Source organism: Cylas formicarius, unplaced genomic scaffold, assembly GCF_029955315.1.
Source record: "Cylas formicarius isolate icCylForm1 unplaced genomic scaffold, icCylForm1.1 PGA_scaffold_10__41_contigs__length_53128322, whole genome shotgun sequence".
Lineage (NCBI taxonomy): Eukaryota > Metazoa > Arthropoda > Insecta > Coleoptera > Brentidae > Cylas > Cylas formicarius.
In genome coordinates, this window is record NW_026844214.1 from 138,590 (window position 1) to 157,910 (window position 19,321).

General features: G+C 34.7%; 2 protein-coding genes across 4 annotated transcripts in view; one reads left to right on the forward strand and one right to left on the reverse strand.

Moving 5' to 3' along the window:
• LOC132696714 (neurexin 1) overlaps positions 1-19,321 on the forward strand; it is a 157,579-nt gene that overhangs the window by 92,554 nt on the left and 45,704 nt on the right. For 2 of the 3 annotated variants that reach the window (XM_060661705.1, XM_060661721.1), the window contains 5 exons: positions 3,366-3,524; positions 5,860-6,012; positions 10,947-11,051; positions 13,444-13,648; positions 18,516-18,707. In XM_060661705.1, the coding sequence (XP_060517688.1) occupies positions 3,366-3,524; positions 5,860-6,012; positions 10,947-11,051; positions 13,444-13,648; positions 18,516-18,707 (814 nt within the window). The remainder of the gene's footprint in view (positions 1-3,365; positions 3,525-5,859; positions 6,013-10,946; positions 11,052-13,443; positions 13,649-18,515; positions 18,708-19,321) is intronic. The other variant, XM_060661713.1, reaches the window with a different exon arrangement.
• LOC132697441 (zinc transporter ZIP3-like) lies at positions 7,821-8,915 on the reverse strand. Its single transcript, XM_060662969.1, has one exon. The coding sequence runs from the start codon at positions 8,913-8,915 to the stop codon at positions 7,821-7,823; it is 1,095 nt and encodes a 364-aa protein (XP_060518952.1).

Below are 19,321 nucleotides of genomic sequence, written 5' to 3' on the forward strand. Positions count from 1 at the left end.
TATATTCGAAAAGTTTTTAGCAGGCAAGGCGACCCACCTAAGCTTTTTATAATTTTTTGTGGCTTTTAGCCACCAAGTCGATTTATGATTGACTAACTTTAACTAAATTTACCCAAATTTTGGCGAAGTTTCTGGCCGTCGTGCTCCATTATCACGTATTTATAATGATATATATAATAATTAGAATTATATATTAAAAAGTATTTACTAAAAAATAATGTTACAAACTAGTAAATATTTTTTTATGTATTAAAAAATTGGTTAATGGTATTTATAAGATTTTCGAAAGCTCTGACATTAGGCTAAATTCATAGAATTATTAAGCGGTCCATTTTACCACCGGTATTACGCAAAGGGCTAAAAATGTACAAATAACAAGAATTTATAATTATAATGAAAAAAAAAGTTAATTTTTGAGGTGCCCCAGGAGGCCCCACCCTCCCCTACTATTGAATTTTAATAAAATAAATATTTTGGTTCACCCTGTATAAAAATGAAAACAACATTTAAAAGAAAATACAATAAGCAAAATTCTCCAGCAACGGTTGTGTCAAAAAGTAAGGTTTTTATTTATAGCGCCTATGATGAAAATTATAGCAAATTTGGCTAAAATTCTCTCTCTCACTTCAGCACCAATTGCGTCCATGCAGACTTTTTCGTTAAGAATGTTAAAGATTTTAAGATGCTTTTTTTTTAATCCATTTTGCATAAAAAGTAAGGGGTGATGTAAAATTGTTTTTTTTAATTAAAACTTGTTTCTCAACTCATTTTTTCCGCAAATAAGTAGTTGACCAAGCAACGTGCTTCAGTAAATCTCTTGCTCGGTGCTTCATATAGTTCCAAAAGGTATAATGTTCTCAATGTTAACACTTGGTAAGATTGCGGTGCGACGCTCTGGCAACGCCGCTCTGTCAAGAGGGATTGCGCTTATTGAATAAATTAAGAATCGCAGGACGTCCCGTCGACGAGCGAAACACGAATAAAACTCCAAAGAAAATCTCAGGCATAAAGTGTATCGCGAAATCCGACTGAAGAACTTTCATTAATTTAAAACTAAGCTTCAAAGAGTTCTCGTCATTAAAAAATTCATTAGCGAATTGAGACGGTAAGTTTGAAAGGTTTTATACGAGTTCCTTGGCGATAATTAGCTAATGGTAGGCTTTTATGCCCTTTATATAAATAGATCCCCCGTTCTAGCGGTAGTTTTCTTCTTTTACGAAATGATTATTCGTAAAGTTGGGCGTAGCTTCCCGTCACAGCAATTCGAGTGTATTAAAAAAAAAGAGAACCGCCGCTTTGATTTTAGTGATTTTATTTGAATTACTGATTAATTTGAATTTAAGCGTGTGAAGGGTGGAACTATGAGACTAAGCTTTTTTCGAAATTTGGAACACCCTGTTGACTGCAATAAAGGTGGCAGCTGTTGAAAATTGTTATCAAATTATAGCATAATTTTTTTTTATGAACGTTTTGGTTTTTTAATCGTGACACTACCTCTCTTTTTATTGGAGGTACACTGTCTCCAAGCTAATGAATAGAAATATTTTAAGGTTAATACAACAGATGCAAGAAATTCTTGTGGAATACTGACAATGGGGGTTCTAAAATAAAAATGATACTGTTACATTTGAAAATGTTATTGTTTCACTTTGTTTTAAAGTATACTTGTTGGATGCATACTTCCAGGGTTTCATATTAAATCGCAGGCACTCTTATACTATCCTTCACCTCTTATACGGTGTTCACTGAGGTGCGATAAACCAGACTTTTAAGAAAAAAGTCCACACTCTTTCAATCTGGGGATCTAGAGTCCAAGGGCGAGGTCCGCCGCGACCTACCCATTGGTTATTAAATGTGTGATCTAAATATTCTCTTACTGCAACACTGGTCCAGAGGTCCAGAGGTCCAATAAACAATTCCGAAAACTGTCCTTGATGTTTAAATTCGACAACTGCGTGGGGGTTTTCATCGGGCCAAATATGTTTATTGTGAAAATTTTTGATTGCATTTCTGGAAGAGTTGGCTTCATCTGTAAATAGTAATTCCTGTTACAAAACTTCTGGATTCCTTCTGCGTCGGTTTTTGCTGAGTCGAAATTGCTGACGTTTCGCCAATCATCTTGTTGGCTTCTTTAGAGCTTGACTGAAATTGTTCGAAAGAGAGCTGGTGCGCATAGTTAAAAAACGAAAGATGGCCTATCTGGGTCACATAATGCGTGGAAGTAGATATGAGATCTTGAAATTGATAATGGAACTGCGCCGAGATTATTGCCAACATTCAGTAACATTCAATAATGTAGACGGCACTCTAAGAAGAAGAAAAATATTTGAACAAATAAAGTTGATTACTATCCTGATACAATGGAACGTCCTGTAGAGATAAAGTTACTCGAAATAAAATATATACTAGGAGTGAAACACTTTTTGTATTTTTCAAAGAAACTTCCACAGTCTACTGTAATACTTTTTATAAAACTTCTGGATGGACTGGAACTAGCTAACGTTTCGCTAGTTTCAGTCAAGCTCTGAAGAAGTCGATAGGATGATTGGCGAAACGTCAACAAGTTCGACTCAGCAAAAACCGACGCAGGAGGAATCCAGAAGTTTTGTAAATAGTATTACAGTATCCTATGGAAGTTTCTTTGAAAAAAAAAGTAGTTCTGGGTTAAACAAGGGATAATTCTCTGAATGCTGTCATATTAACGGTATTGTTTTGACCATGCAGAGAAGAGGCTTTTTCTAAGCAAAAATCGTACATCTCAATGAAAAACATCAAGAAATGAAATTAAAAAAGATTTTTTATTTTTAAAGGGAAATCAGTGGCGTACCATCAATGTCTGCCTAAATAGACAGGTGAAATTCCATATGCCAGCCATGTGTTTTTTAAAAAAAAATGTGGTACTCTGAACAATGCCTCTTGATATATGTGTGCCAAATTTCATTAAAATATCTACAATAATATTATGAAGTTTTCTTTTGATATTTATTAAGAAGAAACCCCGTATAATTTTGAACAAAGCTTGTTGTTGGCTTCCAAATGACTGACAAATGCTAATCAATGGGTACATGCAATAACTATAGGGCATGAGGTGGCGTGCGTTGTCCTGTTGGAAAGGGGCCATCAAGCAGATATGGCAATGTGAAACGCGGTAAAGTGATAAGTAAGTAGCAAATGACGGGGTGTTTTTATTATTGCGTGGTAATAAAAAAGAGATAGTTTATGTGTTGCTAAATTTTAATCTATTTCGCACTTGTTTTGGTTAGTAGGTGGTTCGTTAAGACTGCTTTCGTTAAAGTTTTGAGACTAAACTTGTTGACACGAGCAAGTTTTGTTATGTTTTCTTGTAATTTGATTCTCGCTTTTAGTTGTCCGCCGTCGTCGACGGAGTATACGCTGATCACTCCCACATTGCTGGCAAATTCACGATGCTGTCTTCCAGTCGCCTCTACGTGGGAGGCAGCATCAATACCAGAGCGCTTCCGGGAGCTAGGGTACACAATAATTTCGTCGGCTGCATGAGAAAAGTAAGTAACGATAAATTTTCTGATAATTCCTCGTCATTTGGATATTTAGTACATATCACACGGCAACTATGTTCTTATCTAATAAATAATATTTGTAAAGAATATTCGAGACCATACTTTTCCTTACTTTTTTTCAAATAACGTTGACCGTGACGCAATACAGTTCTGTCAATAACCAGGTGGGTCACTGCTGGAAGTTTACCGTCAAGATCTGCTAATCTGCTAAATATATAGTACTAACCAAAACTGATCAATATTTTTCTACATAATGTTTAGGTCAGAAATTCGTACGTGAAAATCACCTCAAAGTTCGATAAGAAAAGGGGGTGGTTTTTGAACCAAAATTAATGTTGTTAATCATATAAACTAAGCAGTTTCTTTAGCTGCTGTATTAATAGAAACCCGAATGCCTTCGCTCTATTTGAAGTGTTAAAATTATCTATGTTTTTTGCTCTGGGTTGGCTGCTGTTTTCTGAAACCTATTTTACAACATCCACAAAAACACACTTGAAATTTTTCGAGGGTGCTTCTAAAAGTTACATTCATCTAGGGCAGATGAATGTAATGCATATCCTCCGGCATCTCATTTTGAAAAATTCGAAAGCAAGATGCTAGCCAGCATTTTCTTTATAAATTTGTTACTTACGTAATTGAGTGGCGTTTTCGCTATCACAATTAAACTTGAGACCCCAAATTTCATAAAGTCATAAAGTCAAGTGACGGTACGGGGTAAATATGCCCTAAATAAGAATGGAGCAATAAGTATGAAAGAGAATTTTGTTGACAATCTGAATAGGAGGACTGAATATGACTGATAAAGTTATGGGAGCAAAACACCGCATAGCAAAAGGAGAGAAAGAGAAAAGAAATCCGATTTGACTTGGACAGTGTGGATTATAAGACCACAGAAATTCTGCATAGACAAAGATTAGATGAAGATAGAGAACACAACTATCGTCATATAAAAAGATGTATCTATAAAGCAGCTAAAAATGTTATCGGTTATCAAGGAAAAGTTAGAAAAAGATCATATTTTTGGGGTCAGAAAATAGACGAAGATACCACGGAAACAACAGAAAACTATAAAATCTAGTTGAATGCACAAGTTAATGAAAACAAACCAAGCTACAGAGGAGCCAAGGCAAAAAAAAAATCACTCATTCACTTTGGAGGACAAAAAAGAATGGAGTTCCAAAGATAATAGCAACAAAGTTCATTAACTCTAGCGTCAATTAGATTTAATTCGAACGGCGTGAAGAAAAAACAGAAATGTGTTCGACGCTGGAAATATTCCGACAGAATTAATAAGATGCGGTTGTTCAAAAGCCCGGAACCATGTGAGTTTGAAGTAACCAGAGAGTTGGCGAGCCCTCCTAAAATATTAAAACAAGAAGTTCTAAGAACAATAAAAAAAGCAAAAGCGGAAAATCCCCTGGACCAAATTCATATAGAGTTATTAAAACTTTTAGAAGATCATCTAGATAAATCAAGTACTACATGGAAAACAAGCAAAATGAAATTCTTCTCAGCTCGATATGTTTAACCATTTTAAATCGTGAAGTTTATGGCTAACATCATCTCTTCGTTTAAGTTTATAAATAAATCGAATCCGGGAACTGTACTTTTTGTAATTTATATTTTGTCAGAATATCCAAGCAGGGTCTATAGACACATTACAGTAATTTAGATCACTCAAAACCAGTGCTCCGCAGAGATTTTGGAAACCTGTGTACGAAATCTGTGTTCATTATCAAAGATGATACGCGAGTTTTTATATTCTTCAATTTTAACCCCATTTATAAATATATTAATGCGGACTTATTCGGATTTAATTCCAGGCATCTATTTAGTATCCTTGCTGTTTACACTGCTCCGGGAAAAAGAAATATGTATTTGCTTGTGACTGTAACTATTGAACTCACTAAAGCAACTCGACATATCTGTTGTAGAAATAATGAAGAAAGAGGTCCTAATAATGAGCCTTGTCAACTTCTACGACTTTCGATCTAATGTCAATGCAGATGCAGATAATAACGAATCAATCGAAGCGTCTTAAATTTAAACCCGTAGTATTTTAACTTGGCACAGAGCATAGCATGATTGAGGACATCGAAGGCTTTACTATAATCTAATAATGAGAGATATCGTCCAACACTTTGAGCAAAGCAGTAAACGCACAAAAGAAGTTAGATCATGTAGAAATCTTAAAAATTTCATAACTTACTAGAATTGTACTTTTTTTTGTATGAAGCGTAGTCCGTTTCGCGATTGACTGAGGCATTTTCCCGTTAGTGTGTGTCGACCCTTAGTGTGACGTAAGCGATCCCCGTTACAGGTCGAATTCGTGGCGGACACTCTGAGACTGAACCTCTTGGAACTGGGCAGATCCGGAAGTCACTTGATCCAAGTGGTCGGCCGGGTCGATTACAAGTGTCCGACGGGGGAAACGCACGACCCAATCACATTTACCACGAGGGAATCGCACTTGGTAAGTCGAGCCGGATGCCGATACTTCGATTTTATTTGAATAAAACAGGTATACAATTACTTAAGTAAGAAATAATAATGATTGTTGTGTTCATAGAGAGAAGAGGTTTTTATTTTTTTAAGCGAAAACGGTACAGCGGATTGAAAAAAATAAACAATAAATTAAATTTCTTTAGAAATGATTGGAGATAGGGATAATTCTCTACATGCTGTCGTATTAACGATATTGTTATGACCATGCATAGAAGAAGCGTTTATTTTTTTGAGCAAAAAATATATTTTTTTTAAGGGAAATCAGTGGCGTACCATCAATATCTGTCAATATATACAGGCGAAATTGCGTAAGCCCGTCTCTGGTGAATTTTGAAAAAAAAGTGGTACGTTAAATAATGCCTCTTGATACATAGTAGTGTTGATACATCATACGTGATACTTGATACTTGTGTAGTGTGCCAAATATAGTAGTATTACCGATATTAAAAAAATATATTTTATTTGTGAAAACGTTTCCATCCTGTATCTCAAAAGTTAGGACGTTTGAAGCTTTCTTTTTAAGATAAACCTAAAAATCGCTCTGTTATTTATTGACGGTATTAGAAAAGACCCTGTATATAAAAATAAAATTACATAAAATTCGATTATACATCTAAATTCAAGCTTTCGTCGGTTTCTTAAACAAACCGCTTTTTTCATACATTTTATTTGTTTTAGACATTTGATAATATTTCGTTTCAAATATTTGAAACCGTTGCAGCTATTGTAGGTGATGGTTCCATTGCTTCGGCGAACGCATGTCATTGGCATGCCATTTGCCCCTATTAAACTTTATTGGTTTTTTGAATGTACCATAAGTAGCATATTTTAACCATCCCCCGTCCCTCGGGGGAGATCTTGAGATAGCAAATTTACAGATGCCCAAGCAACCCGAAAAAAATCGAATTTAGTTCGCCTGTTATCCTGAATAAAAAAGCAAGGGATCGCCGCTTAGTTCTCCCGGAGGTTTCTGTAGGTTTCACACTTCAATGTACTGCTAGGAACGGAATAACGGCAGATAATGCTGCTGCCATCATCAAAGTAGAAGAAATGTTGCATCTTTCATTTTAATTTAGAAGTAATATTTCCACAAAACTCCCGTTTGGTGGAGGCTCTGTAATGTTTCGGGGAGGAATGTGTTTCAACGGAGATTTAGTCCTTGCAGGTGTAAAATCAATGAACGCCGATTACAATGTTATGCCACTTGTTCGTTGTTTGCAACAGAATAGTTTATTAACGCAGGTAAATGGTCGACTACATGAACTGTGTTAATGGAATGGCCACCTCGCAGTCCCGATTTAAATCCCATAGAGCAACCACGGTATACTCTAAAAATAAAGGTTCCAAGTCGCAATTGCGTATCGGTTAACCACAATCGATTGGTGAATGCAGTAATTGCGCAATGGAAGAATATTATCCAATATACAATTAAAAATTTTATTCCAATTTTCAGAAAAAAATATATAACATTTTTATTACACCCGGTATAAATCGAAAGTGAATTTTTTATCATTATTAGCGAACCAACCTGCAAAAATAGCATACAAAATGACGTTACGGTAATTTTGCCCATATTTTGTTTATGTGTTCTGTGTTCTAGAATTTCGGTTTCGATTAGAAAACTTAAAAAACTGATCAATTGTACTAAAATCTGATTTGTGGTTTATTTATATCATACCAAGTTAAGTTAATTAGATAAAAGCACATGTTGATGCTTTTTATTTATTTCACATGTCACTAAATATTTGTCCCTATCGCGCGCTACCTCCGTTCCCTTCAGTTCGAACGAGTATAGTTCAACGTCTTGATGACAATTTTCAAATGTTCGTCGGAATAATTCATCTCGACGTACTGTAAAACGGTCATCAGCACGAAACCGGAGACCATGCAGAAGCTCCTCCGTAGCCGGTACACCTTTCTCTGCTTCTCCCTGCTCAAAACTTGAAACAGGGTTATGTGCAATATGGCGCCGCACGCCAAACCCTCCAGCAGGACTGCCACGACACACTTGGTGGTCTCTTCGGTCGGAGTCTCCACGGCGAAAAATATTCCCAGGAAAATGCCCAACGGGCTGGCAAGCGCTAAGACGCTGACTTGTAGCACTATGAACCTGATCTTGTTTTTGGCCAGCAGCAGCTCCAATCCTATGCAAAACAAAATGGACGCCGAATGGATACTCACCGCCACCGAAAGATACCATATTTCGGAGATCCGGCTTTTCAGCCCTATGGACAGGCCTTCGAGGACCGAGTGCAACGACAGCGCTATGATCGTGAGGATGGCCCGCATCAATTGCTCTTGGTGTTTCATTTTGAGTTCCTCATCTGACGGCGTTTCTTCCTTTTCCGAGTCTTCGATTTTTCTGTTGTTGTCACGCGTCGCTCTGTTTGGAGTATCGCCATTGCAATCGGTGGCCGAAATTTTAGTCGAACACTTCGACATACTCGTGGCGATCTTCTCGAACGTCTTGGTGGCGAGCATATGGTCGGTTTTCTGCTCGACCACCCAGTGGGACCATTCTTCGAGAAAGTAGACGCAGAAAAATCCTACGGACAACGTAAGCTGGGAGAGGGGGTAGTAACGGGACTCCACGCCGCTCGAGTTCTTCAAGTCTTCGACCGACACGAACAGCTGGATCATCATGTGTAAGAAGCACGTCGCGAAAAGGACACCTCCTCCGAAAGACTGGCACAGCGTTATCCAGCACGTTACCTGCTCGTGTCTCCTGTGATTGACGAAGGTGTTCGAGTCGACTGATGCTCCCTCCCAGTGCTGCAGGATCTTGTAGAGTTTAACAGGCAGCATGCCGAAGAAGAACCGCAGGAACCCGAAAAGGATGCCGACCGCGATTTTCGTCCGTATCAAAATCATCCTCGAGGTTCGCTTCTGGCGGAGTCCGTCTCACGACTGGGTCCATTTGGTGCGGGAGCCCCGATTTTATCCGCCTCGATTTTGAGGGAAATCCGCGCGCCGTCTTAATCTATTATTTATAAAGTGTTTCGCTGATATTTTAGTCAAATTTAACGTATCGCGAAATGGAAAAAGGTACTTCGTCTAATGGAGCGTTTTTTGTTTTTTACCCGCCGCCGACGGTGTTAAGTAAACAAACCGGGGAATGGAAAATTTTCGAATCCTTTGTCGCATACGCGTAGATTGCTGTAATCTCCAGGCATAACAAACGGAATTTTGTCTCTGTCGGATCGAAGTTGTTGAGAGATTTTTTTCATATGTGTCAGTGAAGAAGTAAGAAAACAAAACATACAATAAACTAATAAACAGGTTATAACATGTTCGAAAATCTTAACTAAATAATTATTTTATGTGAAGCATATAAGCATTTTTTTAATCCTTGTATTATATTTGCTGTAACATCCATCATAACGTGGTATATAATGCTAAATACAACACGAGTGTTTAAACGGATAAGAAAATCTCGACATGAGCAAAAAAGTCTAAAAATTTTGAGTTTATATGGAACGTGTCGAGAGCTTTGCGATGACTGACGATAATGAACAACTTAGAGCTTTTCCTGATATTTCTTCATAAGTTTGACCGTTACTACCGAGTCCATCTCAAACAAACTCGCATCTGAGCTAATGAAATTCTTACTCTAACTTTACTCCAAGCTCCAGTGTAATAATTTAAATAGAAATGTAGTTATTAATATACCTGCTGACTGATGGAAAAATGAATTACAGGATATAAATTTTAATGACGATTCTGTGAGTGAAACGGGATTACTTTTTATTTAAAAAACGTTTTTATTTATGTCATATGGCTTTCTAAATACTGAACTGGAATTTATGCGACCCGGGCCACGCCTTCCTACCAACTTGTCTTGCATTAAGTTTTTTAGTATACGATTTTTTCTGCCTATCATCGCATGTCCAAAATATTTGAGCTTGCGCCCTTAAGACCGCATTTCAAAAGCCTCTAAATGATCAATTTACCATCTGTTAAAGATTAAATAATCATTAAATAATACATTTCAAAATGGAAGTAGGTATTTGACCTGTCTTGGTACTTTTTGAAGTTCAGCTTCAAATGCGTAACATTTTACTTTTTTTTTTCAACGCATCACGCGCTTGTTCATAATCTTATTTCATGTTGGTTGCTTTGATTTTTCGTTAGAACACCAAAGTCAATATGCGACAAAACTTTCCCTCTAACCTGAGGTGCTACTTTTTAGGTTCGATTCTTTGCTGACTTTATTCTTCTCGATATTAGGGTCACGACCAGCTCTGCCACATCCTTCGAAGATTTTTTCGGAAAATCTCGAAGATATTCATGACTGGACGCTAAGAGTGATGAGTTATCTCTGCCAATGATGATTTCTTCTCTTGAATAGAAGAAAGTGCTAGATGCAAGTGTTCTGGTTTTAAACTGGTGTCTTCTTTCGTTATGGTGATAATGATGTACCGATTTCTGGTGTTCTTTTAATTTAGTTTTAGTTTTAGTCAAGAAGAGAATTAGTTTTGATGCTTTTTGTATTTGTTTATGTATGTATTTATTAAACGAACGTATGATTTTTAAGCGAGATGTGTTAATTCTTGGGTAAGAGATTGCGGTAGTGACAACTCATGTTGCCCTAGAAACTAAGTAATTAATTATGTGATCTAAATGCATTTGGTTATCAGTCAGTACGAGTCCATTTTCAATTGCTTGATTAATATTTTCACATCACAATCACAAGAATGTTTGTTGCTTTCAGTAGTTGCAAATAAGTATTGAACGATGATTTTTCGAATGTCAAACATCACCTGTTCAATTCAAATTTGTTTGAAATTTTCACGGGATATGAGTTTAAAAAGTATTCCAAAGGCATTTTTTCTCAAAAGAGACAATCAGAAAGACATAACGCAATACGAAACATAACGAGATTAAGGTTTCGCTTTGTTGCAGGTTTTGCCGACGTGGAACGCAAAGAAGTCGGGAAATATTTCATTCAAATTCCGCACTAACGAAGCGAACGGCCTAATTCTTTTTAATTCCGGAGCACCGGCCAAAGTAAGTAATACTTAACAACTGTATTTAAGCCTTTAACGTTTGAATGCGATACGGACATAAAATTCGTATTTAAAATCGTCAACAAAATATTATCGGCTGTTGAATCCTGATGTTCACTCTATATCAAAACTTGTAAACTTTAAATTATTATATATTTTATATTATATTAACATTTATAATGTACTGGGTGACACAAGAAAGTAGGAACACTCTATTACTTTTAAACGGCTTGAGATGGCGATTTGAAATTAATTTTTTTTAATATACCAATTTTTAATCTTACCGACAAGTAAAGAAAAGTTTAATTTACAATTTTTCCCACGGTATAGTATTTACGATAGTCACCCTCCTAGACACAGTTTTTAAAAATTAAATAAGAATCTAAAAAAACAGAAAGAAACGAGAAAATCCGTCCTACATATAATAATCTTCTCAATCCAAAAATGCAAAAAAATATAGGTTGTACCATTTATAATTAGAAATTTACTGTCGTTTCCGCTCAAACCGTGACTACATATTATCAAAAAATGGGATATTCGGCATATATTAACCCTTTCAAATTTCAAATTGCTATCTCAATCCGTTTAAAAGTTATATAGTGTTCCAAATTCCTTGAGTCACCCGGTATATTAATTTAATAATATTAATATAATGTTAACTTCATAATATTAATCTAATATTATTTTATGATAATATATTGTTTAGTATTGTTTTACAATTTCGTCTTCCAACAAGCGCCCCCATTGTCCACATGCGCTTGTATTGCAGAGAGTTGAAGTCATCTTTTTGATACGATATTTTCCATGAATTAAAATTTGTTTTTCCATGCAGCTTTCCGAAAACTGGGAACTTTCTCATTGCCGTTTGTTTGTTCCTATTTCTGCTTAAGCTTCTTATCGATTTGAAGCCTGTATTATGTCCGTCACCTGTTAAAATTACAATTTTATGTTTGCAACGAACATATGATTATTTATTTAATTTTGGTTTCGATTTGTAGATCTAAATAAGCACAAACTATAATTTGACATCGATGAAATTAGTTTTTCCATTGAGCATTTCTTCTCTAAGGTTCTTAAAGTCAACAATCTGTTGAAATTAGAATTTCATAGGAATTAAATTAAATTATCAGACATATTATTTTAGATTTATTTTATAACGCATCATAAAACTGTGACCGACAAGCATATTGTAGAATATCGTCTTCTAACACTCGGTCACATCCTACATGAATGTGCATAGACGAGAGTTGAAGTGATTTTTTAGATTCCATAAAAATTGAACTTGCTGACGTTTCGTCAATCATCCTGTGGGCTTCCTCAGAGCTTTCAGTTTTGTAAATAGTATTGGAGTAGCCAGTGGAAGTTTCTTCGCAATAATTTCATTGTAATGCAGTTTTTCGCATTTCTTCTTTGGGCTTCTTGAATCCCGTATTGTGTCTTTGATCTCTTAAAATTACAATTTTATGATAGTCCACTTCTACCATGTATAGAAGAAAGTTGAACTGATCTTTTCTATTCGATAAAGTTTTTGTACATATAAGAACACAAATTTGAGTGTGAAGGCTTTCGGCATAGACATGGTTGATGGTATTACTAAAATATATGATTATTTTATTTGATTTGTTAACGACAACACTGCTTCTTTGGTAGACTTTTCATGAGCTTTGATTGCGTAGACCATGCAAAATAGCATTATCTTGGCACATCAATACCTTCATTCCTGTTTAAAAACCACTAATTTAAGAGGAAGCATCAGTTAGGCCTTTGTCAGGATTTCCTAGACCTATTGGAACCTATTTTACATATATTTATACGTTTGTTATCCATAAGGTATTTGAATTTGGAAAATCTATGGCCCATACAGCTGATTATCACAAATTAGGATCTACATAGCTCATCGGAGTCTAACGAAAAGCACTATACTTACTGTCTGGTGCAAAATATCTGTTTTGTCGATGAATTACATTGAGTAAACTCATAGTCGTATCGTTTACTGGTTCTTACAGAGGAGCTATTGAAAACATCCACTACTTCATACTTAATAGACATAATATACTAATAAGTTCTAATACACTTACGATATCACTTCAATTTATCAATTTATTTATGCGTGGTTTTACGTATAATTCTGTAAAAGCTTTAGTAGATTTGTTTTCTTCTGGTTCGGTGGCCACATTTCATCAGTGCGCAAAACATTGAACAACAAAAAACTTGAATTCTCTTTCTATAAGTACCATTTATCATTTATCATATTGCGTTTCCCCATCTCATTATTTTTTCTTTTATCTAGCTTAACGCCTAGCGGGTTATTGTTTTTAACTTATAAATTATGTTTCATTTCTTAAAAAACGGTATTATTGTATTATGATAATATTAATTATTATTAATTTTAGCCTGACCTTTTCGCCGTCGAAATTTACAACGGCCACATCTACATCTATCTGGACTTGGGAGGTGGACTGTCAAAACAGCGTGGTTCACGCAGGCGTATCGACGACGGAACCTGGCACGAAGTTACATTCCGGAGGACCGGAAGAGATTCCCGAATAACCGTCGACGGTTTTCACACCGATTTTAAAGCTATTGGTAAGACCACAAGTAAGTAACAGAGAAATACTACATGTTTAAATACTTTCACCACATACTCATCTTCCGCCACTATGGTTACGACAATGTTTTGAATGTTGCAGTGTTGCCGTTGTCAAAAGGGTGTCTTGGTGAGAAATGTATTTCTATGTAAACGCTAAAGAGGCTTTTGACGATTTCACAGAAAAATGTAGACGCTCGTTTTGTGATTCGAATTGCTTTTGTTTTGGTAAATTGTGCTTAATTAAACCGAGGTTAAACTTTCTTAATTTAAATACAACAGCGTGTCTCCGAAAGTTCTTATCAAATAAATTTGCAGAGGAATTGGATTTAATATTAACAAGAACCGTTAACAATAAATCAATAAAAACGCTACCAAAGAGTAAATTTTGCCTCGTCAATTAATAAAATTCTCCTGGAATATAAAATGTCGTCTTCTACTTCTCCTCGAAACCAAGCGCAGATCATGACATGCAATTCCTATATCTCCAGGTTAGAGGAAGTGCAGAAATTTTAACTTATAAATAACACGTTACTTTGAACTGAGTTATTTTTTCTTCTAATTACATTTCTGCACTACTGATTGCAACATTTTTAACTGATTTTCTTCAGTAAGTGTTCGAACATTATGTATTTTCTTGAAATTATTTTGGACAGACTATTATTCTTAAATTTAGTGACCACATCGCCGATAGTAGAGTGGCTGTTTAGGTGTGTATTCAAATTTCAGCTGCCTCCCGAAGCGTCATAATTATCGAAAACAATAAACTATTTTTTGGTCAACGAACACTTTACACATCAATATTAATATTTAAGTTTAATCTTTAAGAAACTTATTATAATTTCCAAATTAATAAATAAATATCAATAAATTCTTTCAAAATCTACTTATCACACTTATTCTCAACTACTTCGATAAGAAAGAAATTAAGCTATGGGGATGCGGTATTATACTATATACTATAGTATACTACTATACTATACACACAAACAAACTAGAAATTCTCTTTCCAATGGATCCAAACCCATGTAGGTATGCGTATTGTAGCAGCCGTCACTTGACTATCTTCTGTTATTCTATTTTTATGTTTTTTTTTTTAGAGAACCACACTGTAGTTGAAATTATAAGCAATAATTATAATCGCTACATTCACGGAAAGGTCGGTTAGTTTTGTTTTAGCTCAAGAAATGTTTTTTTTAAATACCCCAAAATGTTCAAATCTGTTAAGTCATTTTTTAATTATCTCTCCCATTATGCAAAAAGTTTTTCACAATAGACATTTTACGCATTTAGACACGCTGTATATTAAAGAATTTTAGAATTTCTCGGAACTTTCTAGACTTGTTTTACATATTTGATAATGTCCTACACCTAAATCTTACGACATATTTTGTGACGTCTGCTAAATATTGAAGTTGATTTCCTTGTTGAACTATAATGTGGTAAAAAACTAACATTTAAAATTTAAATAAGGATACCGTTATTTTTCAAATAAAAATACTCCATTCTTATGAGTTTGTCATATTAATATATTGTTATTTCGATTTATTTTTATTGGGATGCTACTCAGTATTTTGTTCTGGGGAATGCGTTAGTATAGGTACAAACAGCCAATATAGTATAATGTTTTTTTAAACAAATAAGACTTAGAAAACTTCTGAATTCCGTTTGCGCCGGTTCCAGAATCTAGTAATTTCAATATTAGAGATATTACGCGTTCCAGCACAAAATACACTTCACCATAACCTTTCAAAGACAATAAGTCCCAAAGCACCCTACACTTACCCACAGTTGTCCGTCCTTTTTTTGCCGGTTTTGGTTTATGTGGATATTGTTCACTAAAATCATAAAATGTGTTCCATTCTGTGTCCTCTTTTTGGCCCATCGATAGGAATGACAGGCCCAAATGATGTGCTTTGTTGATTTCAAAAATTACTTTTAGGTTGCTGTTAAACGATTGTGTTTTGAAATAACATTTGTCAATTATCTTCAATCAACTGTATTTTTAAGAATAATTTACTTATAAATATCTCTGAAACTGCGTAAATATGAGTAAACTATGGATAAATACCATTACATTACAAAAATATTACATATAACGAATGTAACTCAAATAACAACACAATAAATAAGCAAGAGAAGTAGCGAGAGCTGTAATACAATTTTTGTAGCAAGTGATGAAAATGCCTGCCTTGGGATATAATTCCAAGGAAGTTCCGTGTGTATACTAGTACTTGAAATGCATATCTACCATCATTGGATTAATGTAAATAACCATTACTGAATTGAAAGTCTTATTTTTAACAATTAAGTATTTACACTAACCTATTGTTTAAGTTTTTCTATACATTTAGTTCAGAAGAATGATAGCGGCAGACTAATTCCATTCAACTCATAAAAAAATTGTGTATCCATTTAAGAAAACCACTTTTAAGGATTTTTCTATTAAATTAAATTAAAACAATAGATTCTCTTCCACAAGATGATCAATATCGAATACATAAAAATAAATAAGTCAGAAACAGTATTACTTAGGCATAAAATTTTCCAAAAAGTTCAAAATTGCATTAATGTTTGGGGTGTTGTTCTATTTAAAATAAGAAAGTTGTTGCTTGTAATAAAAAATCTTGTGTCATTGGATAATAAGCGTACGTTGGAAAGAATTAAAACAAAATGTTTAAAAAACAGTATTTGAATCTATAGTTAACTTTACTCGATAGCGAAAACTTTTGGTATAAAAATAATAGTTACATCTGCCAAATTAAATTCATTTCTAAAACAAGTTGAATTTAAATTTAAATGTCAGACTAATAAAATGATATTAAAATTTAAAAATGGCGTTTCAAACTGCTATGATCGATTTTGAGTTTTAAATCTCTTAAATGCGTTTCTTCCAGAACTCTCGTAAATGTAAATGAGGTAAAGTTCGTGTAAAGTTAACGGGGAATAAAAGTATAACCGTTACCGTCAAATAGTTTTCCATGATCGCCTCGTACAAGAATAAATGCACCAGTATAAAATGCGTTAATGAACTTTTCAATGAGAATTATGTAAAATTTGAGTAATTACTAATTAATGTAGAGCATGTATAGGATCAAAAGAATTTAGTGTATGCTGAGCAACAAAGATAAATTTTAAATGTTTTGGCAAGCAGACCAGATCCTATTGACTTTGACTTTACTTAAATAACTGCTTTAGACTTAAATATTATTGGGGAACGTTAGGGACACTACGGACGGTTTCCGCAATATTTGATAACAATATAAGAAGATTTTATTTGGCATTCACAAATCTTCAGGGGGAGATTGCTGAAATACTTTGCTTGAAAATGGCGGAAAATTGATAGGATAATAAATAATATAAATAATAAATAATAAAACATGTTTCTAAATGAGTATAGGGACATATAAGAAATATTTTTTTATGTCTTATTTAGAAAAATTTTAGATTTATCATAAAATGTAAAGCATTGCTTGCCGAGAAAACAAATACTTTGCAAAAATTATTTACAACATTTACAAAAATTACATTTTAAACATAATTTATTATTAAACTTGCGAATTTGACCACAACCTTCAGAGGAGTTTCCATGCTTCTACATAAAATGCATACTTGCCATTTTTGCATTAGTGTAATTTACCGTTACTGAGTTAAAACTCCTTTTATTGAATAATCGAATTATCAATACATAAATTTTTGATTAGAATAAGTTTTTATAATAGAATTTTTGTTTGCAAGACAACAAATAAGTACCTGACTTTTTCGCCCTATTTATAGTGCGATATCTCCCAAATGGTTGGTTTATGACCTAACGTTTATATGAAAAACTACCCATTATTTTAAACAAGGAACTACCCCCTTAAGTTTTACTCAGAATTAGCCTTTCTAAAGGTATGTAACATTTCAGCTAATCTGAGACTAACCAAAGGTCCTATTTAAACTATAAATAAGCATTGTGTTCAAAATAAATCCTGTAGGTCCTCTGTATTATATATCGCTTAATTATGTAGGAAAAGTCTACCTCTACTAACTGACGGCAAAGAACTCAAATTAAGACAGGTGTATTTACGAGGGTCGTTCGGCTATTATTGTCACTACGCCTATCATGATTTGAATTGCTGATAATACCAATAAAATTTATCGTTACAAATTGAAATTACATGAAAGGAAGATGGACATTATAATCCCTGAATAGAAGACGGCCATCTCAATTTTTCTCTCTGTCTCCTCCTATAGATGTCAGCAGGCCTTTCACTTGACATAGAACAGACTTGGTTAGTTTTGGAGACAATAAATGTAGTGTAATAAATTTAACATTGAAAATGCCTTGTTTAAATTAGATTTTAAATTAGATTATACTCTTCCATTATGGAATAATATGGCAACAGATATGGAGGTGGATTGATTTTAAGAAAATGTTGGAAATAAATTTTTAAAAGTTAAGCAGATATCAGAATTTAACAGTATTAATTTGAGACAAAGGGAGAAGTAAATTTAAATCTGAGTATCGTCAGCGTAAAAAAGATATTGACAATATTAAAAACAAGTCAGAACCGCGATAAGACATACATTGATTTTAAGTTGTTAATTTAGAAGGAGAATTGAAAGTCAGTCGCAAATAGCTCTGCCAGAAAGGTTTACCACCTTAAGTATGAATGTCAGATGGTGGGAACTTAAACTTGACTGAGAGATCTCTGAACGAGGAAACTGGACACCTCTTCGAAAGTTTGATGCTGGTATTAACTAGGTCGGAAAACAAAAAAAAACTTTTTCTGGACCCTTTTATTCAATGTAGGGAACGATAATATCCGAACGTGCCTCATTTCAAACCGGTTTTCCATCGCATTTTATTTATGTTTTATTGTTGTTTGTTTGCAGAGGGATCGACGACATTAGAACTGGAAAGCAATTTATACGTGGGAGGATTAGGACCCCCGTTTTCCGAAATACCCGTCTCTCCCGGTCTCTGGACCGCCGTCCTGCAGCAGGGTTTCGTCGGATGTTTCAAGGACCTCGTTATGAATAATGAACCCGTCGATGTTGCGAGTTTTGCGCGTGACCAAGATTCCGGTGAGTAAATTTTCCGCCCTCCCGCTTTCGATTGAATTTGTGCATACGTTGTAGGGCTCGAACAGATACCTACCAAAACCAACCTTTTATATTTCGGGATTTGTAATAAAAACCTACAAGCTACTAATGAATATCACTTTATTGTTTCTCAAAATGTTCACCCTGATGATCAATACACTTTTGCATTCGATAAAGCCAATCATCGAAGCACTTTTCCCACATCGAGTCGGGCACCTAAAAAACGCATCAATCGCTTTTTCTGGTGTCAAAAATCGTGCGCAATGTAATTTATTCTTAATGTATGGGAATAAAAGGCAATCATTAGGTGCTAAATCAGAACTACATTGTAGATAGCTCATTCAATCGACGTTTGTGTGGAATCCAACGCTAACATTTTTTTTAGCTGCCAAATGTTCATGCAAAATTGTATGTATGCTGGTCCCACTAATGCCCAAAGATACCGGAATCTCATGGTAAGTCACATGACGATCCTGCAAAATCTTGGACAACTACCACCTTCACAAAATTCATCCTTAAGAAAACTACGACCACGACTGAAGTCTGAAAACCAATGATAAACAGTAGTCCTAGATGGTGCTTTAACTCCAAAAGTC

Excerpts from the sequence above, each read along its gene's own strand:
- LOC132697441 (XM_060662969.1), bottom strand. The coding sequence starts at position 8,915 with ATGATTTTGATACGGACGAAAATCGCGGTCGGCATCCTTTTCGGGTTC.